The sequence below is a fragment of the Amaranthus tricolor genome, chromosome 4 (genome assembly GCF_026212465.1).
Source record: "Amaranthus tricolor cultivar Red isolate AtriRed21 chromosome 4, ASM2621246v1, whole genome shotgun sequence".
NCBI lineage: Eukaryota > Viridiplantae > Streptophyta > Magnoliopsida > Caryophyllales > Amaranthaceae > Amaranthus > Amaranthus tricolor.
In genome coordinates, this window is record NC_080050.1 from 30,209,651 (window position 1) to 30,237,256 (window position 27,606).

Consider the following 27,606-nt stretch of genomic DNA (forward strand, 5'->3'; position numbering starts at 1 on the left):
TTGTGACTTTTTTTTTTTTGAAGAGATACGTAATTTGTGACTTAATCACTTAATTTTACCAAATTGTATGTATTTTTTATTATATATTATTTTAAGATATGAGAAAAAGACCTAAAAATTTGATATAAGCTCTTTTTCTTGATGAGTATTAAAGAAAAAGATTAGATATTTATAATATAAAGTGCGCTTAAAACATCATGGAAATCTTTTACCATTTCATGATTAAACTAGCTAGAAATTTCACTTCATTTATGCCACTTTATTTTTAAGGAAGATATAGTACATACATGCCAAAGCCAAAATATTAAAAAATTGAATTAAGAGAACTAATTGAGGATAATAAATCTAAATTCAGTCCTGTTTAAGTTATAAATAAGATTAAAAACCTACCCATATTTTATTTATCGCATTTTTGACTAAGACTGACAGACAAATAAAATTATACGGATTTCACACCACATATACCCTTGTTAAAACGGATATAAATATAACTTTAGTGGGTAGTAAAAGTACTAATTTAATGTGTTAAGAATTTATTTTTTATTTTTTTAAGTAATCATGTGTTAAGATGTTACATCTTACATGTATTTTTAGTATGGAAAGACAAAACCCATCCGAAAAATGGGGATTTTTTTAAAGAAGTCAAAGAATCAAGGAAGGCAGCTTAGCTAGTAGGAATACTCCTTCTCCACTTGAGAAATTAACACAGTTATATAATATACAAAAATTAAAAAATATTAAGACTATTTAAATTGTATGGATCGGTTGAGACTCTAGGATATGTTATATACTAATACTCTAACACGTCCCCTCACACGAGAGCCTTTTAAGTTAGAATTATGGATACAACACATGCCCACCTCAAACCTAGCGCTAAATATTCCACTTTAAATGAAAGATGGCTTAGATTCGAACTCGTAATCTCTTGTTACGTTAACTTTAATACCATGTTAATGAACCAATTCACCAAAAATTTAAGCTGATATGTTATTATGTATACATTAATACATAGGAATAAAAGAAAATGGCATGAACATTTCCATTAGAAGAAATTGCAACACATTAAAAAAAAAAACTAAAAATTAAAGTGTGGCAAGTTCAGAAACAGATAGATTATTTTTTTTATTCATTTGCTGAGGTTGCAGGCTGTAAGAAAACAAAGGACAATAATAGCAATACAAATGGAATATGATATCCAAAGTTCAACTTAGTTAATCCTTTTTACACGACATTATTATTAGTAAAATCATATTTATTTATTTTTTTGCACCATTTATTTGGTGACATACATGATTAGTATGTAGAAAGTACTAAGTAAAATGGTAAATAAATTTGCTATATAAAGGAGTAGTAATGTGCATGAAACTATAAACTTCACATTCTACTGAAAACATGGGAAAATTTGGAGGAATGGCCCCTCTTTTGGCCACACTAGTAGTTGCTTTTGTCTCCCTTACTATGCCTTCACAAACATTAGCTGATTACTATAAGTATACCTCGCCGCCACCACCGGTCCACCATGAGAAGCCCAAGGAACATTACCCTCCCCCACACCATGAGAAACCCAAGGAATACTACCCTCCTCCACATCATGAGAAACCCAAGGAATATTACCCTCCCCCACATCATGAGAACCCAAAGAAACATTATTCACCACCACACCATCATCATGACAAGCCTAAGGAGCACTATTCACCACCAATGTACAAGTCTCCACCTAAGTATTATCCACCTCCGACCCCAGATTATAAATCACCACCGGAGTATAAGTCTCCTCCTAAGTATTATCCACCTCCGACCCCAGTGTATAAATCACCACCTGAGTATAAGTCTCCTCCTAAGTATTATCCACCTCCGACCCCAGTGTATAAATCACCACCTGAGTATAAGTCTCCTCCTAAGTATTATCCACCTCCGACCCCAGTTTATAAATCACCACCGGAGTATAAGTCTCCTCCTAAGTATTATCCACCTCCGACCCCAGATTATAAATCACCACCGGAGTATAAGTCTCCTCCTAAGTATTATCCACCTCCGACCCCAGTGTATAAATCACCACCAGTGTACAAGTCTCCTCCTAAATATTATCCACCTCCAACCCCTGTTTATAAACCAGCACCAAAGTATAAGTCTCCTCCTAAATATTATCCGCCACCAACTCCAATTTATAAGTCTCCACCTGAACATAAATATCCCCCTCCAACGCCAGTATATAATTCACCACCAATATACAAATCCCCACCTGTTCACAAGTACCCACCACCAGCTCCGGTTTATAAGTCCCCTCCTCATCACCAATATACACCACCAAAACACAAATATTCACCTCCGACTCCAGAATATAAGTCTCCACCAGATTACAAATATCCACCTCCAACTCCAGTGTATAAATCACCACCGGAACACAAATATCCACCTCCGACTCCAGTGTACAAGTCTCCTCCACACTATTACTACCCACCTCATCCCATTTATAAGTCACCACCAGTTCACAAATATCCACCACCAACTCCGACTTACAAGTCTCCTCCTCCCTATTATTCACCACCAGTCTACAAATACCCACCACCTTCTCACCCAAAACCCGACTATAAGCCTCCTTCTTCTCCCAATGTCTACCCTTCTCCACCACCTCCTTACCACTATTAGCTTGAGTTCACTCTTGTTTCAAAAATATTGACAAGGTAATACATGTTACGTTTTCTATACTAGAGTTTCACTCCCCACCATATAATATATGCATAAAACACTATATTATAGAAGTATTTTTTATAATAGAAAATTTTAATTCAAAGTGATAAGTCATTATCCTTCTACAAATCACAATATATGATAAGATTTATTGAATCTTTGATAAATTTTCCTTCTCAACATGGATACTACTTGGCTAGACCTAGTTTTAAACTCAAATTGTAATTGATCAATTAAACCTCTTTCATTTATTTTTCTTTGTAACTAATTATTTATGAGTTACTTAAACTAACAGGTTATTTCTCAGTGAGATAGCCTTAAATAAGAATTTGTTGTTCTAATAATATGTATTAGATGGGCTATTTAACCCATGTATGAAGCGCGCCTTATTTTGAGACTGTTACATACAACTATTTATGATTAATCCTATATTTTATATGAAATATTAACAAATTAAACTAAATTTTCAGGGAAAACAGAGCTAGCTAATGGAGTTAAACACGTAAAAATCAAGGTCTCTAGAGAAGAGAATGATGATAAAGAATTAAGTTGTGTGTTGTGGTAATGATTAGTCATGAATTGTAACAAATAAAATCACTCATAGATAGATCAGTACCATTGTATTGTCTTGTTTATTTCTTGTAATTTCTCATTGTGTAATATTACGTTTGCAAGTCTTGCGATTGAAGCATCTTTTAATAATATTATGTTTCTTCTGTTTCTTATTACTTGTAACTCAAATTGTTATTTTTTTACAATATGTTAGACAATGTGATGTTAATTAGATTTTTAATATAATAATCTGAGTTATGACTTTAATAGTCTCAAACTTAGATTTACCATACACATTTTTCTTATTTAACCAACTAAAAAGACAAAAATCTAAAATTAATTAAAAAAAAACAACTCAAAAGTCAATATCTCAAAAAAAAAAGAGGAGCTTGAGACGTGATGAAGAGAAGGGGTTCCTCAAGGACAACTAAAGCTAAAAGAATAATTCGACTTAAACCCAATTTGAGATTTCATCATGTAGAGATGCACCATTGCAGCTTATGAGCACCAAAAAATAGACTACTCCGACCTAACATTTTCGAACACTATCCCGGCCTTGAAAGTAGGCTCAGAAATAGAAAATTTGAAAAGAATAAGCTTATTATTAAAAAAAATACTCAAAATAAGCTTCGAAAAATTTTAATTCTAAAATAAGCATTTTTTGTCTGAGCATGAAGTCAGGTATGTTCGCTGTCACTAACAACAAACTAAGAAACTGGTCAAAAAAAGTCAAAATACTTTGTTTGTTACTAACAATGAATAAAAGGGAGACAATGTCATAGCATTGGAAATGACAAATAAAATAAATCAGTGTTATCTGTTAAACAGCGAACAAATTTTTTTTTATTTTTATTTTGTTCCCTTCCAACGCTATGTAATTATCTTCCTTGATTCATTTTTACTAAAGCGAACAATATATTTTTCCAATTTCTTTGTTCTCTGTTCGTAACAAAGAACATACCTAGCCTCAGACTTTGACACGGAGACGCTTATGTTGAAAATTAAAAATTCTTGAAGCTTATTTTGGATATTTTTATAATAAAATTATTTTGTTGATAAATTCCCAAAAACGTAATAGACTCTTACCCAATTACACACCTCTAATATAGACCTGTTGTGAATTGTGATGACTCAATAATTAATAGTACAAACGAACAAATAATATTTTGGAAGTAAACACAGGAGTAGCAATGGAGGTATTTGTCGAAAAGTACGCTTTGGGGCGATCTGAGAGATCGAGATTCGAGATAGTATGTCCTTCAACTAAGGTCATTGTTTCACAAAATTAAACTGCAAGTTAGTCAATCTTGAACCCTATCTGGATAGCCCTGTAATTATCATCCTGGATTAGGTTAAAACAGAAGAAATGTGTACCAAAAGGAAATAAGAGTAGGTAAAAATGGCGCTTGAGGCTAACGGAAATCTGCCAAATACAGCATACACATCAGAAATCAAATGCCAAAAACTAGACACCGAAGGCTAATAGATTCAAAGGCATTGCAAACAAGGTGAAAATAATAAATTCCGAATTTTCTCTGCTAGTTTGTTTTCCGGTATGTTAGATACTTTTAAGGCAAGGGAAGACAACATCATAGCGGAATGACTAATACACTATAGCATAAGCAAACTCCGAAAATGGGGCAATGAACAGGTTACAATATGATCAAGCTTGAACTGCATGTTGACCGTTACTGAATCCCAATCTCTAATGCCTCCCCCGTGATCCACCACCACCAGATCGAGGACCAGGGTGTCGAGAGAATTGAATCCGTAGATAAGTAGAATCTCGGTCATCTTCGTCCATCTTATATCCTGCCAGTATTTATAGAAGAAAGTTTTAGGAGTCCTTTTGTGTGCTAACAAATTGTCATACAAATTACTCGGAAATAACATATACTTCCTCCATTTCTTCGCAACGCGTTGACTTTTACACTATTCACAAATGTTGTCTTTGGAATTCAAGTTTAAATCAAATATCGATTGACAAGCAAGAAAATTTGTATGTATGCAGTAGCTAAAAGGATTAACAGCTTAAAAACGTGCAGGACAACCTCAGTATGAAGCTTCTTCAAGAGATGTTACCTTGCAAGGCACTCAAAGCAGTAGCAGCACAGGCAGCATCAACAAAATCAACGAAACATAGGATGAGAGGATATCCTCCACGCTGGAGAACAAGAATTTTTATAAATTAGTTTTGGCTAGAGTCCAACACATTGGGAATCATAGCAACAGAGGGAAACACAACAAAAGAATAATAGTATAATCGATCCAAGAGGTGCACATAAATATAGCTAGTAATTGCGTCCTTCTCAAAAGAATCACATCCCACATCTTTACCAATAACCAATAACCCCGTGCTTTGATGCTCATAATTGGACTCAGTAAATCTATCATTCATTTTACACACGTAGAGCCGCAGAACACTACCCTATCAAGAGCTCAAAATTCTCCGTCACAAATGAAAAAAATCTCAATAAAAAAGTAAGAACGCGCAGGTTAATTGGAATGATAAACTTAGAAAGTACGAATACAATGCATGCAAAATAAGGAGATTGATTTTATAGGTCACTTACACGTTTCGATTCCTTTGTCACAAGTCGTACTTCTTTATACCCCACAAAAGGACGAAAAATATCTAGACTTGTTAAGAAAAATGTCAAATGAAATTCATTTACGTAGTCATAAAGTAGAATAACTGATCATCACATGATGGAAAAGGATACGAGATACTTCTCTTTTAGTGCTATTTGGAGGAAGCCCCTCAACATATAGAGTGTTCGTAGCGTCAGAAGGAAGAGGTACAGCTTCACGTACTGGTCTGGGCATGGTGTCAACTAGCATCTGGCCCCTATATCCAACATCTCGGCCATTTGATGCTGCGCCTAGAACTATATGTCCAGGGTGGCCTAACATAGACGGGTCTCCCATAGGAATGCCCCTTCCCAAAGAAGCCCCAGCAAGCGCAGTAGCTTCCCCAGCAGTGTATGATGGAACTTCCTTCAGAACCAAAAACCGAAGGGAAAGTGAAAAGAGGACAGAGATAGGTGTGCATTTCAGCAACTATACAGACAGGCCAAACAGGGAAAGGAAAAGTTTCAATAGAATCAAAGACTACCGTTCTTTGAAGAAACTGATCATAAGCAGATCCTAATGTCTTTGAGTCCTTCGCAACCCCTGGTGCTCCTCGCTCATCATCACGTACTATATACTCACGCATATCATGCCCAGGAGCCATTTGTGGAGGCATATCTGCATGCACCCAGGGACGAAACTTCATTTCAACAGGATTTTATTCAGAAGCAAAGTATGGTGGTTAAAATGAGTTTTCAGCCGTCTATGTGTATCCATCATTTGGTAATTCTTAAATTAATAAAAGCAAAAGCCTTTAGCAAGATTTAAAATTCTATGAAATCTATAGTCTGCAACGTGCAAAAACATTGCTAGATTGTCCTTGTGACACTACCAAAGGTTTATACATATGTGCGAGTGGGCGTTCTTTTGACAAGCGAATGCAATTACAACTATATACTTAATATAATTACTTAATGGTAGAACGGTATTTTTTTTTTTTTGAAAGTATCGACAAAATGAATAATATGTAAGTTCTAAAATTTATACCAAGAGGGAATCGATATGTAGGTTAAGAATAGAAACATCCAACAGCGTAGCATGTAACCTTTTCTTTTCTTTCATTTTTAGGTAAGAAGACCCACCAACAAATAAGAAAAATCCCTCAAATGAGTCCCAATTTATCTAAGCCTCACAAGTCAACACCACAAGGTTATGTAACCATAATTATAGTCATTGATACAATGACTCATATAAGTATAAAACGAACCAGACAAGGGAGAGATAGATAAAGACTAATCACTTATGTACAATCAAAAGAGGAAGTTCAACAACGCCTACTGGCAGAAATAATCATGGAATACAAATAAAATTGAACAGAAACCAACAGAAATGAGGCAAAAACATTGAATTATGTCATACACCCAAACATACACAAAACATCACTAGAAATGTTACAAACAGAGTGCTGAGGTGGGGCAAACATCATTCTGGATGTTAAAGACATGATAAAGAGAAACACATACACTCAAGCCTTGTGGTCAACAGACAAGTAAAGCTAAATTTTTATACTACAAAAAGAGCATGAACACATGATTAACAAGGGCCAACTAGCATAAATTCATTTAGAAGGTTGAAGATGATGTACTTCACAAGCTAGCAAAAAGACCGTCTCTTTACTACAACGCCAAAGCCTTACCAAAAATATTAAGGTTGGCTAAGAAAAAGAAAGGACATCTCTTAAATTTTCTCACGGACTCTATTCTCCTTCCCCCTTTTGCAAGGCTAAGGAACGGTGGAGCAGTCCAGCTAACAATAAACTAAAAGCCATTCCATCATTTCCCTGTATGTGTCGATTGCAATCCAGTGGCTCACCGCTCACTTTATAACACGTAAATGCAGGCTGGTACATACACCATGAAAACTTCTTTTACCTAGTAGAATAGATATCATTTTGTATTTAGGGATTAAGAATCAGCATTGATTGCAGATCCGACCCCACTTGAGGGGTTTGGATAGATTTGATCTAGTTCTTTCTGAACACTATTGATCTAAGTTAACACTTAGTCTAGCTTATAAACATATGATTCAGGAAAAGACAAACGTTTAAAGATCCATTCTACACATAAAATCAAAATACTCAATTCTTCCATACACTAGGGCATTTAGCATACGGATTGTTGGGTAGTTAAACCCATTGATTCTAAACACTTATTTGATTAATCATTAAATATCTAGTGTTTGGTAAAATCAGGTCAAAACAGATATGGGTAAAGTGACTGATAAGAGTATATAATTCTTGCAGGTATCAACCATAGCTTACCCAAAAACAAAATAAAAAAGACCAAATATGTCATTTCAACACACCCTTCCCAACAATACTAGTTGAAGTAGCATTTGGCTCACGGATTGTGGGGTCAGGGGTGGTTTAACCATTGATTCTTGTTACGTATTTGATTAACCATTAAATATCTAGAGTTAGGTAAAATTAGGTAAAAACTGATATGGGTAAAGTGACTGATAAGAGCATATGATTCTTGCAGGTATCAACTGTAGCTTACCCAAATCAAACTAAAAAGGATCAAATATGCCATTGCAACACACCCTTCCCGACAAAACTTATTGAAACAACATACCAAAAAATGGAGGGTAGGCACAATCAACGCTAACCTTTATTTACCTAACACAAGAAATAGCTTGTTCGCCTACTCAGCCCTCTAGCTCTCAAAATTTACCTCAATGCCTCCGAATATCAATTACCAAACACACCCACTAACAAATTATTGAGGCACATATAAAAATATTTAATAGTTAGAATTGTCTTCAACATGCATGCTCTTCTTACACCCGAATTCTTAGTCTAGTGTCCACTAATTCCATTTTAGAACCAAAAAAGTACCCACCCACATGGAACCACACACTCTATTTCTTCTACACATATGGGTTTTGGCACATTTAAGCTTGAACAACCTTCCTTTTTTTGCATGTCCAAACCAACTGGTTTTCTTTAAAAAAAAATGGAGAAAATATTTACCAATGAGGAAGCACTTCACCTCCCCAATGCACCGACTTAATTCCCAATCTTCGGTGATTATCTCTTTCAGTGGAATTACTATAGAGAACACAAAAGAGAAAATTAGCTACCTCACAAAAACTAAATTTAATTCCAAGTCTTCTGCACCTCTCAAACCAATAATACAAAAGTATGGGTCCTCAATAAAGTATGAACTCTCAAACCAAGTCAAGTAGCTCTCTTGACCGATTTCAGACATAAAGATGTTCCTATGTCTCACGAAATTTGCCCCACTTTCCTTTTTAGTTCGTCCTATTAAATTTGTCTCATTTCTATTTTTGGTCATAACTCACGCTCTTTAATTTTTCATCCACATACTTAACTTACCTTTTCATCTCATTCATAAAAAATTTTATGTTTTCCCATAAAATATCACCTTACCCACCTTTCTTAATTTTCCCACCAATTGACAACGGGGCACTTCTCATGGGACAGAGCGAATACTCCTGAAAGACTTACACCCCTACAATCACATAATCTAAAGCACAATAGTTGTAAAGCGAACAAAAATAGGGGGAGATGGACAACAGTTGTCTCCTTACGTGTCAAATCTTTTTGATGAAAAAGTAGTAACTTCAGTAAAAATTAGTTAAACAGTATAGCCTTTACATCTCTCCTCTCTAATACTCACTCACTTAATTAAATATGATGATTCAATTATATCTAAATAATATTTTATGGTTTGCATAAAAAATGAAAATATAATTTTATAAAGAATGGCGATAATATGGAGCTTATAAAGAAAATATGAGGAATATGGTATGATGTGAGCATGAAGTTGGTATAATTATGATGGATACACACTTATATAGTAGATGGGATGGTTTAAGATTCATACCCAAGTGAGAAGACGTGAGTTTGACATTTCTCTTGCCATGGTGGTGGGTGGTGGATAGGTGATAAAAATGAGAAAATGGGTAAGGGTTCCTAAATTTGCTCACCCATTTCGTCATCCATACAATATGACCATGGTGCGAAAACTCAATCGAGTTAACTCTTAAAAAGGTTTTCTAAACTACTAAAGCGTCATTTGCCCTTTAGTCACATTCTGTCAGTTTAAGCGCATCAAACCAAAAATACTAACATATTTGGCATAACCAACTTTGCTTGATAAAACTCTCCTTAATGGCTTCCTAAGTTTATAAAAGAAATGGTCATTCATTCACTCATCAATAACAACAAAAAAGGGTGGAGAAAATACACAAGAAAGGCACAAAAACAACCAAAACTCCAATCACTTACAACTTGGTTAAAAGCTGTAAAGGAATGAATCTTGATTTAAAAGTCCAACATTAAACCTTGAAGCAAAGAACAAGTTGTCAGATTTAGGTAAACCCATCTTTCTTTACTATTAATTTGTGTCCAAGATGTTTTTTGAAGTTAGAGTTTCTGTTTAAGCAAGTGCTTTTTTGAGCCCCTTAGCTAAAAGAGATTCTGAGGGGGAAAGGAAGTCACACAACAATGTCAAACGCTTAAACCCGATATATTAAAAGTTTGCTATATAAACTAAAAAAATTTCAGTAGTAGTCGTCCACATGAATCTTGTTCTCCATTCATTAGAATTTTTTACCATCAAACCTTTTAGACTAATCCTTTTATTTCTTTCACATTAACGTTTCGACCTCTTTTAAATCCCCTGAGTTCCAACAAATATTTTTTGAAAGCCATAGGTTTCAAGGGGGAAACAAAGTAGACAAGTAAAAGGAAGGCATGAAATGCATCACAATGGTTATCACATTGCAAGTTGCAACCAAACCACATCTATGAATTATGTCATTAACGGATATACAAAATCCAGCAACCAATCTAGCATCTAAAAAGTTGATAATGTACCTAAAAGCCTACAATGTCCGCTAACAAGCTAAGACCTATGAAATACGTTGGATCATGAAATTGGCTCCTCATCTATAATGGTTATTAGGATTTCTAAGGCAAAAATCATGAACAATAAACAGATTTAGCAAAATTGGACAATCCTATGGATACAAACTTTTGCCTACTATCATGCCCAGGATACAATGAATACATCAAAACCAATTCATCCTTCTAGATCATATGACATTTAAGATAATATATAATATGGAATAGAATGCAAAAGGATGCAATAAGCCATTCATGACACAAACAATGGTGGATCATGGATGTCCATCGTACATAAAAATCTGAAGTAATAGGAAAACTAGTCCATGTTACTAACAAAAATTTAAAAAAAAAAAAAAACAACACTATCTTTGTATTAGATAACTATATAAAAGTACTAGCTTTGCACATCATGCCAATGCCATCTTAATTGTATCCAAGTAAGACTATATATTATATCCGAATATTGCTGCTAGGGTGAGAGTCGGATCTTATCCTCTTGGATTCGATTCTCGTTACCTCCTCCTCCTCCTCCTCCTCCTCCTCCCCTGCTCAGCCCACCCAGTGCCCCAATAATATTGCTACTAGGGTTTTCAAAATCATGGGCTATGAACCCATTTCTCAAATATCCAACCCGATATTGACGATTAAAAGCACAATTTATAATCATCCGAAATCTCGATTCAACAAAAAATATCAAAAAAAAATTAATGAAAGATAAAGTGAAAGGAAGTACCATATTCAGTGCGAGGACGCTTAAGCACGCCAGGAGGGGGATACACAGGTGCCTGTTGACCCCATTCCGCCATTATTCCCGTATACGAAACTTGTAAAATCGCAGGAAACCCTAAAATTGAATAATACTTGTCGATTTTCTCAGGAGTGTTTTTGTCTGAGTTTTAGACAAAAACCCTAATTTTTTGTACTCTAATTGGGATACAAGCAATTGGTTGTAGAATCCCAGCCTCTATCGGCTTAGAGCACTAAAACCGCAACAAGGTATAGAACAAAGATGATTTCTAATCCTAATTCCTTTGCCTATTCGGAAACCACTTCTAGGTTAAAATATATGGTGGGTTTGGCAAATTAGTTTATTGAGTAATTTTAGCTTATTTTGATATAAATAGATTAATTGGTTGAAACAGTTTATTATTATGAATAAGCTGTTTTTGAACAAGCTGCTTATAGCAGCGGGTTCAAAATCAACTGGTCAAACCAGTTATTAAAATCAGATGGTTAAATCAACCACTGTAATCAGTTATCAGCTACCAGCTACCAGCCATTTGCTAAACACCCTCTTATTTTTTGTACGAAACTGTCACGCTGTGAGATAAATTAATAAGAGGATATCCTAGTTTTAAAATGATTGTTTTAGTATATAAAATAAAATATATATTTTAACATTTAAAATAACATGCTTAAAATTAAATAATTAAATGTAAGTATTCTAAATCTGAAAATAATTGTTAAAATTTTATTAGTTGAACTATTTAGCTCAACCTAAATGTTTTTTAATTGAGGATTTGTGAAGCACTTTTTTACTTGAGTTATTTAATTCATGTATGAAACTGCCTCATACAAGTGACACAACAATTTATGTAGACTTAATCAATTCTGTCATGGTATTGCAATAGCGAATTTATATTTCTAGAGAGTCGAACTAGCCAGTTTAAAACTTAGACACGTAATGTTGTTTTGGACCATGTCCTTAATGCGATCTTATAAATAATCCTATTAAGGCTAATATGTTAGTAGCAATTAAAAAAAAAAGAGTTTGATTAAATGAATTGATTTTAAATTAGCTTTTTTTGGCACGATTTTTGTCTTGTCAATTACTGCAAAAATAGTTTAAATATGTCAAAGTCTCTGATTATTATTCCCTTGAATAAAATGTATATCTAATTCTAACTAAGATAAAATGTTAATTGATGCTTATTTTATCTAATTAGTAAAAAATAGCTTAACAAGTTTAACTTCAATTATTATGTTTATTAAGACGAATCTTAAAATTGGTTTTCATCTAACATGCTTAATGTTACATGTTGGTTAGTTGAACATTAGGTTACTTGTAGACTTGAATGTATATGTGACCATTGCTTTATCATGATAGTACGCAATACACATGGCCTTACACGTGTCATATCTTTTAATTTTATTTTTAAATTATTTTTATCATTTATAATCTACTTTAATTTATTTTATTTTATTTATTTATTTAGTTTTATGTAATTTATTTAATTTCATTATTAATTTAATATATTAGATTTTAATTTAAAATTAGTTTCTTAATTTATTTTTATGTTATTTAAAATTATTTATTTAAATATTTTTTTTAAATAACCTATTCCCTTCGTTCCCTTTTTATTTGTCCATTTTAGGTTTTCGACTTTAGGAGATAAATTTTAATAAAGTTTTAAATAATATATTAAAGGTAAAATATATTTATATGGGATATAATTGAAAAATTATTTAAAATAATTACATTTATTGTCCATCTGCTGTGAATAATCCCTATTATTGATTATTTATAAATAATCCAACCTTTGTATATTATTTACTGACAGCACCCATTAACCGGTAAGACCAACAAAAAAGTATAAGGTGGAAGAAGAAGTGAGCGTAACGGCTAGTAGGTACCTACATTAACCGGTTACAACATGGAAAGGGGTGTTGTCAACAAATAATACACAAAGGTTGAATTATTTAAAAATAATCAATAGTAGGGATTATTCACAGCAGATAAACAATAGGGGATTCTTCTGGACAAATTTTCCTTTGTTTTAATCCATAGATTATCATTATACTTTTTGTAATAGTCCACGCTAAATATTCATCATCATAACCAATATATATTGCTTATAAAAACTATGATAAAGGTTTGAGGAGGAATAAAGACGGTAAAAAATAACTTTATTAAAGAAGTTTGGACCAAGGAGACTATTTGCTCGATAAAGACATGCAAATAAAAGCAAAGACAAGACAAATTACATGGCAAAATAAGATAAATATAATAAATAGTGTTAACAAACTAGATAAATCTAAATTCTAATCATAAAGGCACAACATGTAATCATGACAAAGATTACTGCCAACGGTCTACATAAAAATTTAGTGCCTCAAATAGAATTATCCCTATTTAAGTATTCGGAGAGATGCAACCCCTATTCTTTCTTTCAATACTTGGTTTCTATTCTTATTCATCTTGGTGTGCCTATACACATCCATGTTATCATTTACATCTTTGTTGCTTTCATCTTATACTCATATACGACATATCTTCTTAACTAGCCAACATTATATCTCATGAAACAAGACAAGTCGGATTGTAATTTGTTAAATATATCGTTTACTATACTTAGAGAGTTGAAAATCTCCTATCACGTGTAATCCTAATTGTAACACTAAACCTAATTACTATCTATTTAGACTAAGATGTTAATAAGAATAATTCACATAAACCCAAAAATTAATAACATTTATCTTAACATAATAACATTATAAAAGTGAAAATCCCACCAATAAAACCTAATTATAATCCAACAAGATAAAATTAACTCAAAATAGAATAAAATTAAAGGTTATTACTTTCAAATAAAAAATAAATCCAAATGTCAAACTTTTATTATTTTTCATAAACACTAATCGATTCATCTAATACTCGTAATTATAGCGTATTATTTATAAATTAATTTATAAATTAAGTTATTAAAAAGCCATAAAATAAGTATTATAGTGTATTATGTCACTACGTGATAACTTGCAAATTGGTTGCTCCTGCAAATCACCTACAATCTAAAATCAAAACATAAAGTGTCAACCACAAAAGGTTGAGCATGTAAATATACTTCACATAAAATATTTTACAATTAATAATGAAGACATGCTTTCATAGTCGGGGAGAAGCAAATAACGCATAATAGTTTGAAAATAAAATCTTAAACTTTCGCGCGCACTAAGTATCTAGTTGAGAGAATGCTCTATAACTCCAAAACTATGTCTTCAATGGCAATTTACCTCAAGATATAACAGAGACTCAATTACCTCGTGCTCACAACTTTCAACGTATAATGAAAAAATAGACTCATGGTCTATTAAATATTACTCCAAGTCACAATCAAACATTCATACCAATATTTCAGTAACCATAAATAATAATTTATCATCTAACTTAATTCAATTTATGATGACATAACATGCAATAAAAATTAGACTGATTAATCTCTTCAAAAAAGAGACATTATTCACTTGTAGCTCCGTTGTCGGGTGCTCAATTCCACCAAATACTAAAATCTCTAAAATGATTTCTCTATGAAGTTGCATCCTAACTAGACAATAAGATCGATTACTAACATTAGTCATTAAGTATTATAACAAAATAATCTATTATTATTATTATTATTATTATTATTATTATTATTATTATCCTTTTGCATCTCTCCTTGGTAATTGACAAAAAATATCTCAAAAAATTCATCTACTAATACGGTACAACACACAAATAGACGGTAATACATCAAGCCTAAAATCTTGATGATTCATCACAATGCTAACAATTAAAATACCTAGTTTAACCTAGATAAAAATATATATCATTTATATGTAGTTAAAATATAGTTAGAGTGCCAACTATTACATTCTAAACACCAACTTACAAGTAATTAGAAGGCTAATTTGAATCAATTAAAACGTCAACTGTAGTGCATTAAAATACCAACTATAACATTCTAAAACACCAATTATACTAAAATTCCAACTTCAATATGTAGTTAAAATGCCTTCTTCAAACTAGATAAAATATCAACTATATGTAGTTAAAATGCCAACTATAATTAATATGCCAACTTTAGAATGTAAATACACCAACATAATCTAGTTAAAATGTCAACTTTAATGCATTAAATACCAACTTCAATATTCTAAAATAAAAATTATAACATTCAAAAAAATTAAACTCACCAATTTAAACTAGTTAAATTACCAACTTAAGCATGATAACACACCAACTTAAGATAATCAAAACTGCAACTTAAGTATGCTAATATATCAACTACAAAATGTCAACTTAAGCTAGTTCAATCAATGGAAAATCAACAATATTATTCATTGTGAATTAATTGAATGATAACCTATTAGTATTGAGCAGAATGAAAAATCAAAACACATAATGAAACTACACTCAATTTGAATAAGAAATGCTCTCACTATTATATTAAGATTCAAATTATTTTAGGTTTGACAATATAGAAAGTAATTAAAATAATCTAATTGAATCAGAACTTAATTTTTTTAATGAATTTAATGGTGAAAATTAAATTAGAGAAGAAGAAGAGTAGCTAGCCATAAATAATTTTATGCACAATTAGGATAAAAATCATGAATGATATGATAAAGAAGAATAATCAGTAATCACCAATTCACCATGAATGTTTGTAAAAGAAGAAGGCATGAAGAAAATCGCATTTTTTTAGGTTTTAAATTTCTTTTTTTAATAAAATTTTGGGGCGCTCTAAAAGTATGTATTTTTCAAATAGATTATCTCTTTAGAAAATTTGTATTTCACAAATTAAAAATCATAAAAATTACTAAATAGAAAAAATATTTATACAATCTTTATTATTTATCTTTATTTTAATACTCTATAGATAAAAGAAGTACTCCTATAGATAAGTGCTCCAATAAAGCCACTGCTAGTGGGCCCTAAATTCACTCTTGTACTTTTTCCAAATAAAGGAAGAAAAACTAGGAAATTTTTATGACAGAAAAGATAAAGAAAAATTTAAATGCCAAATAATTGTACTATTATTCTAATTACTTCTCTTTTATTATTTGTTCACTTTAAATTTTTTCACTTAAAGAGAAAAATTTAAATTCGATTTTTAAAATATATATTGAAAACAAAATATATTCATGTGGGGTATTGTTAGATCCGTCTTGATGCAAATAATTTTAATATATAATTTTTATAACTTTTTATAATGCGTACGAAGAAATATCGAGGCTCAAAATTTACTTTAAAATGCGTATATAAAGTAAAGTTAACAAACAAAAAAAAATATTTGTTTTACCATTTTTTTTCCACCTTAGTTATTACTAATAAATAACAGAAGTAAATAGTAATATTAATTTCAAGAGAATATTAGTAATTCCTTTACTTGCAATGCTTTCTCATGCATCAATGCATTAATTCAATTTTTAATATCTCTAATTATGTAAAATAAAAAATTATAAAAATTTGATATTAATAATTATTGCAATGAGACGAATTAAACAAGATCTCATTTGACTATGTTTTAACTTATAAATTAAAAACTAATTACAAATTAAGAGTGATGAATAAATAATGTTATTTTTTCTAATGTTTTAAGTAATATAAAACGGAGGAAATATTTAGTTCAGTATTTGAAAATTTTTTACTTTTGTAGGAAAAGTTTAATTCTCATAAAAAATGAATAATTTTTTATTTTCTTATTGAGAATGGTGCCAGTCGGACTTTGTTTTTACTTTTGTAACAAAAGTTCATTTTCTTTCACATTTGCAACAAATAAAATCAAAATGAATAAAGAAAAAATCCATATAAATAACCATTGAAACTGATATATTAATTCATACTTTCTCCGTTTTGAAATATTCGCAACATAAAGTTTTCGACACTATTCAATATTCATGGTTCAAGTTTATTTTATATATTGCGGCTAATGTGTAAGAAAAAATATAGTCAGATGAGATCTTGTTTAAATCGTCTAATCGAAAATTTTTATAATTTTTAGATATGTATATTTCAATATATAAATAATTAAAATAATATATTAAATTGCGTGAAAAGTTAAATATAACAAGGTAAATTTATTTTCATGATTTGTCTAATAATCACTTTTTTTCACTTGTTCTTCAATAATCTTTGACTTGTACTTGGGAGTTGGGCGGACGCGACCACCAACTTAAATTGCATTCTCTCTCCTCTTTTTCAGACAATAAAAAGATAAAAAAACAAAAAAACATTCTCTCTCTTGTTTCCCTTACTCTCTCCTCCTTACTTTCTCTCTCTTTACCGGCCTCCATCGCCGGCAAACTCGCCGTCCTTAAACTTCCCAACTCTGTCTAACATCTTTTACTCATATATTATTTTGCACAGTTGTGATCTTGTTTGAATCGAAGAGAAGAAGAAAAAGAATTTATCTAGGAATTTGTGCTAGTAAACCAAGGTTGATCTGCTGTGGGAAGTGAAATGAGTTAAGGATTTTTGGGAAAAGTGTAAAATTTAGATCTGGGGTTTTAATTTTGTTGCTAAATACTCAAATTTTAGCACCTAAATTGACTGGTTGATTTTGGTGTAATTTTATTTTGTTTTTGGGTGAATGGTCAAGGAATCAAGCTAGAATTAATGGTGGTATAGAAGAGGATGAAAGGCAGTGATGTTAAAGATCGTAGAGGGAGGAGATTAAGTGAATTTCTCACATGGAATGGCAGATCTTGTTAGTTATGGTAATGCCCATCGTGATATTGAACAGGTTATTCTCTTTTCTTTCAAACCATCTTTAATTCTTATTTGACTTTTAAATACTAAACCCGTTTAGTGGAAGTCATTTAACGATAGGGTTTAATGAACAATTGGGTTTTTTTTTGTTGGTCAATTTGAAGTTAATTTTGACTTGTCTAAGACTATTTGATGAAATGTGAATGTGGGTTGAATGTTGATTTGTGTTAACCAACATGTTTGATTAGTTATTAGTTTGTCTTGGATAAAAATTGATGTTTTTTTTGATTGTGTTGTGTTGTCGTTGGAATTTCAATTACTACATTGTCTATTAAAGGAGCATTGATGAGGATTTTAATTAGGATGGTCCCATGTTTCACATCATTCCTTTGTTTTTATTATTATGGGTTTAGAAATTTCTCTAAGTTGGGATTTTGTAATGTGAGGAAGCTGGTTACTGTTTGGATTTTGGAATTTTTAAAAATCTTGTGATGCTACACTTTGTTGGTTCTTGCTATGAAGAATGAAAATATGAAGGGGACGGGCTGTTTGATTACTTGAGATATTTGATGTACATGGGGGACATATTTGGATGAGCTTTTGTTGTGATCAAGGCATGAAACTACTCTTAGGTTGTAATTTATTTCCTTCCATTTGAGTTTGTTACATTTTGATCAAAGCTCTCAAATAGAAAATTACAATCACTATGTCGCAAACTCTAAGGGATAGGGCATGGGCGGCCTTGGAACAGTTTGCTGCATGTTTTGTAATTTGTTGGATTAAGGCTTTAGCATTATTGTTGACTTGTTGTCGTTGTAATTCCAAGTAATTTTCGGTTTACTATAGATCAGGGGTTGAGAAAAGAATTTGAAAACTCTTATTTTTGCAGTGTTTTTAAACTGGGCCCTTCATTATATCAAAGATACAATTTTTTCACTTTAAGAAAAATATTCAAAATAAAATGTATTGTAACATTATATTCTAAAATTATTTCAAATATAAAAAAGTTTACAAGCAAATCGCTTAAAAATTATTGCTTAGGACCGGGCCTGAATAGTGCCATTTAATACTTGAGGCCCCTTATTTTCAGGGGTCCTAGGCGGTCAGCTACCCGGATTGGGCTCAAAACCGGCCAAATTTATCCTCTGGCTATCCATCTTTTGTTAGAATCAACCGCAATGCCAAAGCCTTCATTTCGTACTGAATTTGGGAATTTCATGAATGTTGTAAATTTGGGGTATTTAGTCATAATTTTTGTTGTTCAACCACTATAAATTTATATATGCTGGTTGAACTAACCTAATGATTTTTTAATTCATGTGTTTTGTGGAAAGACCCACATTTTGCCTATTCTTTTGCGAATGTTTTTTGTAGGAAATGGGGAAAACTTTTAAAGGCCAATGTAAGTAAGTTTTAGGGCCTTATTCTCTATGAATGTTTGAACTCAGAAATTAATAATTTCAATTCTTCATTTGCAGACATTGGTTGCTTTAAAGAAGGGTGCTCAGTTACTCAAATATGGTCGTAAGGGTAAACCTAAATTTTGTCCATTCAGACTTTCTAGTGTAAGTTAATGATCCCCTGTCTGTGTTTCCTATTAAATTAAGCTTATTGCTATTATTGAAGCACATTGTTGGAGAGCTAAATACTTGATTATCTCCTGTCATTGCACCGGTATGCTGTTAGAAATATGTAGGCTTGTGTCCTTGTATTATCCCGTGTTTCCCATTTAGATTGTTCGCATTCCTGCTGAATGCTCATTCAAAAATCATTATGGGTTTTGAACACGTGGTCATCGAAATTTTTACACTCTTCATCTTTTGAATTGCACTATTATAAGTTATGACGTAAAAGGCAAGGCTTTTATTGCATTATATTGGTATTATATGTTGTTGCCAGGCCTGTTGTTACCTTGACTTCTGTTCTTCAGACGCGCAGTTAATTTCCAGAAAGTCGATAGGGTTTTTGGGTGTCATCAATGTGTTGCTTGTCTGAAGTTTGTCAAGATCACTATATTTCCAAGAACCTTAGTGCTCATTGTGGAATGTGGAACGGGATGGTATTTGTTTTCTTAGGAATGGTCAAAATGTTAAATTAGCTACAAGAGTTAGAGATCCGTAAATTATTAATTATTCCTTCTTTCATCAGGTCTAGATGATTTATCAATCAGAAAATTTGGTGGAACGTAGTCATTTTTTCAATAATTCTTCAACAGGCTTGTCATTTCGTCTGATCTGAATGTCCTTCGTTGGATTTACATCTTGTGAGAATATGACAATAAGATGATTAATGGGTATCATTTATTACATATAGAGATAAATAGATTATGACCCCACCAGGATATTAAAGTTTTATGATAAAATGAATTTTTCTTGTGAAAATATGAGAATAAGATGAATTATGGGTATCATTTATTAAATATAGAGATAAATAGATTATGACTCCACCAGGATATTAAGTTATGTTTAAGATAAAATGGATTACCTTAGTTGCATTGTAGTCTCAGATTCTAGAAGGTTACAACTAGATTACTTGCTCTCTTGCAACCAAGTATTCAATTACTATCGAAAAATTGCTGAAGTCTTAATCCTAAATGATTAGGATTGACTACATGAGCAAGTGGTCGTCCATATGAATTTTCATTCCCATTCATTTCGATTTTTACCATATTCTTTCACTTATGCTCTTCAGGTCATTTTTATTGGTCTTTTTCGCCCTCTTTTTTTTATATCTCTTATTTCAACTTCTTTTTCCCACTTTGCCAACACTTTTGTCGTTACACATGCTCAAACCATCTTGAACCATTTTCTTTCATCTTCTCCTGAATATTAGCGAGGCCTAAACTTTTTCACATATCTTAGTTTTGAATTCTATTCCTTGGGCTCGAAGTATATCCACTCATTCATCTAAGCACTTGCATCTTCGCTACATTAATTTTTCTACAACGATCTTTCGTAAAAGCCTAAAATTCTCAAACATTGTGGTTGTACAATAAAATGTACCCTTTACCCTTAAACTTTAAGTACTCTACAACGATCATAATCATCTAAGCTTTCGCTTTCTGTTTTTGCCACCTATATTTAATCCTATGGGTCACATCTTCGTGAATAACTCCACTACTTTGGAAGACTGACCCAGGGTATTTGAAACATGCGCTTGATGCAATATCTTTTCTTCCAACTTTATGGTGCCTCTACTTATATCAATTCTGCTTAAATGACACTTGACGTGATCCGTCGTACTCCTGCTTTTTTTCCCTTGAGGCTCTAACTCTTGTCTCCATTTGTCTAACTTAGCATTTGCCATCTTTTCTTATATTTACTAAAACAATGTGTCAACAACAAAGCACTTATTGGAACGATAGTTATCTCATGCAAGACCTCTGATAAAAGAAAAGTGCTTAGGCATGGTTTTGATTAGGAAATTTTCTGTTGTCCTTCCACATGTTCTAAAAATTCTCTTCACTTTTTGGTATATATTTTGCACTATATTATTGTAATTCCTTAGGAGCATTCTTCTTTTCCATTGCCCACCAAAATACTTCTCTTGGTATCTTATCATATGCTTTTTCAAGTCAATAAAAACACGTTCAAATCTTTATTTTTATCCCCATAGTACTCCAACATTTGTCTCATCATATGAATTGCTTCCATTGTTGACCTCCCTAGCACAAGTCCAAATTGATTCTTTCATGAAAAGTCGTGAGTGGAGATCTCTTTCTCTAACCACATGCTTTCATTTGAAATTTGACAGGATGAAACAACTTTAATCTGGCTGTCTAGTGGCCGTGAGAAAAGCATAAAGCTATCGTGTGTGTCTAGAATCATCCCTGGACAAAGAACGGTGAATTTTTCTTTGTTATTCTCACTTGTATATTACTTTTATACTTGGGCGTTTTATTGCTAACATGAATGATTAAGAATGAGATTATTTCCACTGAATATGCTGTCCGCTATCCAGGCTGTTTTCAGAAGGTATTTGCGCCCGGACAAGGATTATTTATCATTTTCCTTAATATACAACTATGGAAAACGGTCTCTTGATCTGGTTGGTGACGATTTTTTTGTTCTTGTCATGGTGATTAGTATTCATATTTGTCTAGAATTTGAATTATATGCCCCTTTAACCCTAGATCTGCAAGGAGAAAGTTGAGGCTGAGGTGTGGATTGCTGGTCTAACAGCACTCATATCTGCGGGAAAAGGTGGACGCTCAAAAATAGATGGATGGAACGAGGAAGGGTTTTCCTTTCAGGTAAGGCTTGCAACCGGACTTTATCATGTTCTTGAAAATTTGGTTGCTCTATACTTTCCAGCCCGTCTTGTATGAGACCGTTTCACGGTGAGACGACCTCAAAGTAAGAAGCCCGTAAGCTAAAAGTTTCTATTATTGGGCTATTTAACCCAAGTATGAGGCATGTCTCACGGTGAGACCGTCTCATACAAGAATTTGTGTTTACTTTTTAACTGTTTCTACTTTCTACTGCTGAAGAAAATAATCTACTTTTTTTTGGATGATTTTGCAGGACAATAAAGATCTGATATCGACTAGTCCTAGTGATAGCTCTCTTACCCTTACAAGATATCTTAGCTCCCCAGAGGATTCTCTTAGTTTACATGGTGGTTTGTCTCCTAAACAAAACCAGTTTGTCAACTTCATGTCGTCTGAAAAATCTCATGTAGCTTCAGAGAACACAATTATGCAAGCAAAAGGATCAGCTTCAGATGTTTTTCGGGTTAGTGTTTCAAGTGCACCTAGCACTTCTAGTCATGGATCTGCAGGCGATGATTGTGATGCTCTTGGTGATGTGTACATTTGGGGTGAGGTTATATGTGATAATGCTCCCAAAGCTGGAGCCGATAAAAGTATGCATTCCGTTAGCACTAGAGCAGATGTTCTTCTTCCCAAGCCATTAGAGTCTAATGTAGTTCTAGACGTACACCTCATAGCTTGTGGTGTTCGGCATGCTTCTCTTGTCACACGGCAAGGTGAGGTCTTCACTTGGGGTGAGGAATCTGGAGGTAGGCTTGGTCATGGAGTGGGAACGGATGTTCTTCAACCTCGTCTAGTTGAATCATTAGTTGCTTTTAATGTTGATTTTGTTGCGTGTGGTGAATTCCATAGTTGCGCTGTAACAATATCCGGTGAACTGTACACATGGGGTGATGGTACTCATAATGCAGGGCTCCTCGGTCATGGAACTGAAGTGAGTCATTGGATACCGAAAAGAATTGCTGGACCTCTTGAAGGACTCCAAGTGGCTTCCGTAGCTTGTGGTCCATGGCACACGGCTTTAATAACGTCGAGTGGGCAGCTCTTCACATTTGGTGACGGGACATTTGGTGTCCTGGGCCATGGAGACCGTGAAAATGTTCCTTATCCAAGGGAGGTGGAATCTCTATCTGGTTTGAAAACAATCGCTGTTGCTTGTGGTGTGTGGCATACTGCAGCTGTGGTTGATGTTATCGCACCTCAATCCAATTCTAACATTTCATCAGGAAAATTGTTCACGTGGGGCGATGGAGATAAAAATCGTCTTGGTCAAGGTGACAAAGAACCTCGTTTAAAACCAACTTGTGTGCCATCACTTATTGAACATAATTTTCATAAGGTTGCTTGTGGGCATAGTTTAACCGTTGGTTTGACTACCTTGGGTCATGTTTTTACAATGGGAAGTACAGTTTACGGCCAACTTGGGAATCTTTTTTCTGATGGGAAGCTACCTTGTTTGGTTGAAGATAGACTTGGTGGTGAAACCGTTGAAGAGATTTCTTGTGGTGCTTATCACGTTTCCGTTTTAACTTCCAGGAACGAGGTTTATACTTGGGGAAAGGGTGCAAACGGGAGGCTAGGTCATGGTGACATAGAGGACCGAAAAATTCCAACCTTGGTTGAGGCCTTAAAGGATAGACATGTTAAATATATCACTTGTGGTTCGACTTACTCGGCCGCTATATGTCTTCACAAATGGGTATCCGGTGCTGAGCAGTCTCAGTGCTCATCTTGTAGGCAGGCTTTTGGATTTACTCGAAAGAGGCACAACTGCTACAATTGTGGACTTGTACACTGTCATTCGTGTAGTTCAAAGAAAGCGTTTAGGGCGGCTCTTGCTCCTAATCCCGGAAAACCTTATCGTGTATGTGATTCTTGTTTTACCAAACTCAGTAAAGTTTCGGAAGGTGGAAGCAATAGAGGGAGAAGTTCCGGTCCTCGGCTTTCTGGTGAAAACAAAGACAGGTTAGATAAAGCAGAATTAAGATTATCAAAGGCGATGCTACCTTCGAATATGGACTTAATCAAGCAGTTGGATACTAAAGCTGCCAAGCAAGGAAGGAAAGCCGAGACATTCTCGCTAATACAAGCTTCCCAAACACCGTCCTTGTTACAGCTGAAAGATGTCGTTTTATCCGGAAATGTTGATATAAAGCAAACACTACCGAGACCAGTTGCCTCTACAACTTCCATTTCCCGACCCGTGTCGCCTTTCTCTCGTAAACCAAGTCCTCCCCGTTCAGCGACCCCAGTTCCGACGACTTCTGGCTTGTCTTTCTCCAAGAGTGTTGCTGATAGTTTGAAGAAGACTAATGAACTCCTGAATCAAGAAGTTATTAAATTGCGTGCGCAGGTATTCACATATCTCACTTATGTGTGTTCTTGTAGTCTTTCGATATTACGTTTCGTTTAATCAGTCTTGTATCTGGTAAGGTCGAGAGCTTGCAACAACGAAGTGAAATCCAAGAGTTAGAGCTTCAGAAATCGATTAAGAAAACACAGGAAGCTATGGCACTTGCTACAGAAGAGTCTGCCAAAACTAAAGCTGCGAAAGAAGTAATAAAATCGCTTACTGCACAGGTATTTTCTGAAACTAATTACAATATTTGCTTTCATTTTACTCGAGCTCCTGGTTTGGTACTTGTACAGTACATCAATTGCAAATTTTTGCTGTTTCCTTTCGCTTATTGCCCGAGTTTGTGATTTTTGATGCGGATGCTAGCTTTCAATCAACTTTGTGCGATTTAGATCATGAACATATTTCTTCTCTTTTATGCATTGCTCTGTGCCCGCTCCTTTACCCCAATGCAGATGTATGACTCTTACCCTCGTTCGTGATAACTAAGAGGTTGTTTCCGATTGACCCTTGGTATACATGACTTAATGAGCCATTTTGCTATAGTATGTCATAATCAGTGACGGATCTAGGAAAAAAAGTGACGTCAAAAATAAGTAAATAAGTAAAACACACTTCATGATACACTAACCAATTCATCTAAGGTATATTTGCATATACTAGATTTTATTTTGAATTTAATCTGACCTCAATGACTACTCACTGGATCCGTCATGGTTTTAATCCGAAACCAAAAATGAAAGAATTATAAATCTTTGGCCTCATTGAATTAAGAGACAATTTTGTTTTTGAATGTCTCCCTACCAAATGGTTATTTACCTTCGAAAAAAATCCTTCATAAGGTAGGCATTATATTTGTGGCAGTTTAATTTTCCCCTTTAATTATGATGTCGTAGCAAACCCTTCTTGGGTTCTATAACAAATGTTTATCTTTTTCTGATTCAGCTCAAAGATATGGCTGAGAGGTTACCGCCTGGGGCTTATGATCCGGAGATTCTAAAGATACCGCAAATTCCAAATGGCTTGGAGCCAAATGGTATTCGCTTTGCTGATGCCAGTGGAGAGCATGGTTTGAAACCCGATCCTGTCAATGGTTCAAATGTCACCGCATCAACTGGAATTGGTTCTTCGATGACAAATGGAATCCAAGGACCTCTACAATCTCCGAGGGAATCATATATGCACAATGAAAGCACTTACCAGCAGAATGAAGGCTTTGCGTCCTCGAAGTTTAGAGACGATCAACTTCCTACGAAATTTTCGAATACCGCAGGAGGTCTTCAGACTTGCAGCAGTAATGTTTCCGGGGTATCTGACGCTCGAATTTCTGCATCATCTCAAGATGGTCATAATAGTATCAGGTCGAAAAGTCCCGTGCCTGCAGTAGGTAATAATAATAGTCAAGTAGAAGCCGAATGGATTGAACAGTATGAACCTGGTGTCTATATCACTCTGGTTGCCCTTCGAGATGGAACTAGAGATCTTAAACGCGTGCGCTTCAGGTAAAACTTCCTGACTTCTGCATTATAATTTTGCTTCATCTTTTGTATATAGCCTTTAGTAGGTATGATTTATCGACTCCCTGTTTGACGTAGTAGTTCAAGTTGCTATTATCGGTTTGATGAGGCTAATACACTATAGAAAAAATATTATTGTTCGGTAAAATGGCAGTTTGGATAGCGCAGTGTCACATGATTCGCTAATTTCTCTGCGAATCGCGATCTAAAAAACGAATTCTGGTCAATTATGGGCTATTTTTGGTCCATTTTGAGCGAATCGAGACATGCGAATTAACTAGCGAATCATGTGACACTGGGATAGCGTTTGGTGGTACAAGTAGCTGTTTTCAAAATGTTACAAATTGTAGCGTTCTAAAATCAAAATAATATTCCAACTTCTACCATAACCGCTACTAATAGGTTAATTAGACAATTAAATATGTAACAGCTACCAACAATTAACAACTATTTGGACCGCCAACAACTCGCTCCCCTCACAATTACCGTACGCCACCCTAAATACGTTTTGAAGAAGGTATGATGTATGAACCATCTTTACACAACCGTTTATAACCATCCATTCTCAATAATGCAGCCGAAGACGATTTGGGGAGCACCAAGCGGAAACATGGTGGTCAGAGAATCGGGAAAAGGTGTACGAAAGGTACAATGTTCGTGGGTCCGACAAGTCATCTGTATCAGGACAAACTGCAAGAAGATCGGAAGGAGCGATGTCTCCTGCATCGTCGTATCTTAGCAGAGGACCATAGCCCATAGGTAGTTGGCGAGCGTGTAATTATCGGGAAGGCATTCGATATGAAGTGAATAGATGAAGTAATCAGATTGAAGTGCCCCATGGTTTGGAATTTTTGTATACATTACACTTCAATTAGCCATTCAGGGGTTAAAGAAAGCAACACCTTTTGACCCGTTCTTTGTCATTCTAGTTTTAGTGTATATAAAATTATTAATTATTCACCAGAATATATTGGTAAGTATGATTAATGATTGTAGTTAATTTACATCCACTTTCTTTTTATATGATCCATATTTCTTTAATTTTTGTGGGGAGTTTTTCCTACTTATTTCTCTCCCACAAAACTCCCTCCTTACAAGGATCTTTTTTTTGTGGGCTAAATTTACCAATTGCCTTATTTAGTTAATCACTATAATAAATTAATCAGGAAGCCTTGTATGACACCGTCTCACCGTCAGACGGTCTTAATTAAGAATTTATTTAAATTAATTAAAATATAATCATTA

General features: G+C 33.7%; 3 protein-coding genes across 3 annotated transcripts; 2 read left to right on the plus strand and 1 right to left on the minus strand.

Moving 5' to 3' along the window:
- Nucleotides 1–1,375: 1,375 nt before the first annotated feature.
- On the plus strand, nt 1,376–3,414 carry LOC130810161 (extensin-1-like). The gene is made up of 2 exons (XM_057676119.1): nt 1,376–2,684; nt 3,162–3,414. The coding sequence occupies exon 1, from the start codon at nt 1,393–1,395 to the stop codon at nt 2,647–2,649; it is 1,257 nt and encodes a 418-aa protein (XP_057532102.1). The 5' UTR covers nt 1,376–1,392; the 3' UTR covers nt 2,650–2,684; nt 3,162–3,414.
- A 1,213-nt stretch (nt 3,415–4,627) lies between these two features.
- LOC130810162 (RNA-binding protein 2-like) lies at nt 4,628–11,779 on the minus strand. The gene is made up of 6 exons (XM_057676121.1): nt 11,481–11,779; nt 6,359–6,492; nt 5,967–6,240; nt 5,817–5,878; nt 5,326–5,407; nt 4,628–5,055 (listed from the first exon to the last, which is right to left on the minus strand). Exons 1-6 carry the CDS (start codon nt 11,551–11,553, stop codon nt 4,949–4,951), a joined length of 732 nt encoding a protein of 243 aa, XP_057532104.1. The 5' UTR covers nt 11,554–11,779; the 3' UTR covers nt 4,628–4,948.
- A 5,896-nt stretch (nt 11,780–17,675) lies between these two features.
- Nucleotides 17,676–27,402, plus strand: LOC130810163 (PH, RCC1 and FYVE domains-containing protein 1-like). The gene is made up of 9 exons (XM_057676122.1): nt 17,676–18,252; nt 19,697–19,783; nt 21,972–22,061; nt 22,179–22,265; nt 22,351–22,470; nt 22,742–24,841; nt 24,922–25,068; nt 25,790–26,346; nt 26,939–27,402. The coding sequence occupies exons 1-9, from the start codon at nt 18,205–18,207 to the stop codon at nt 27,111–27,113; spliced, it is 3,411 nt and encodes a 1,136-aa protein (XP_057532105.1). The 5' UTR covers nt 17,676–18,204; the 3' UTR covers nt 27,114–27,402.
- The last annotated feature ends 204 nt before the right edge of the window (nt 27,403–27,606 follow it).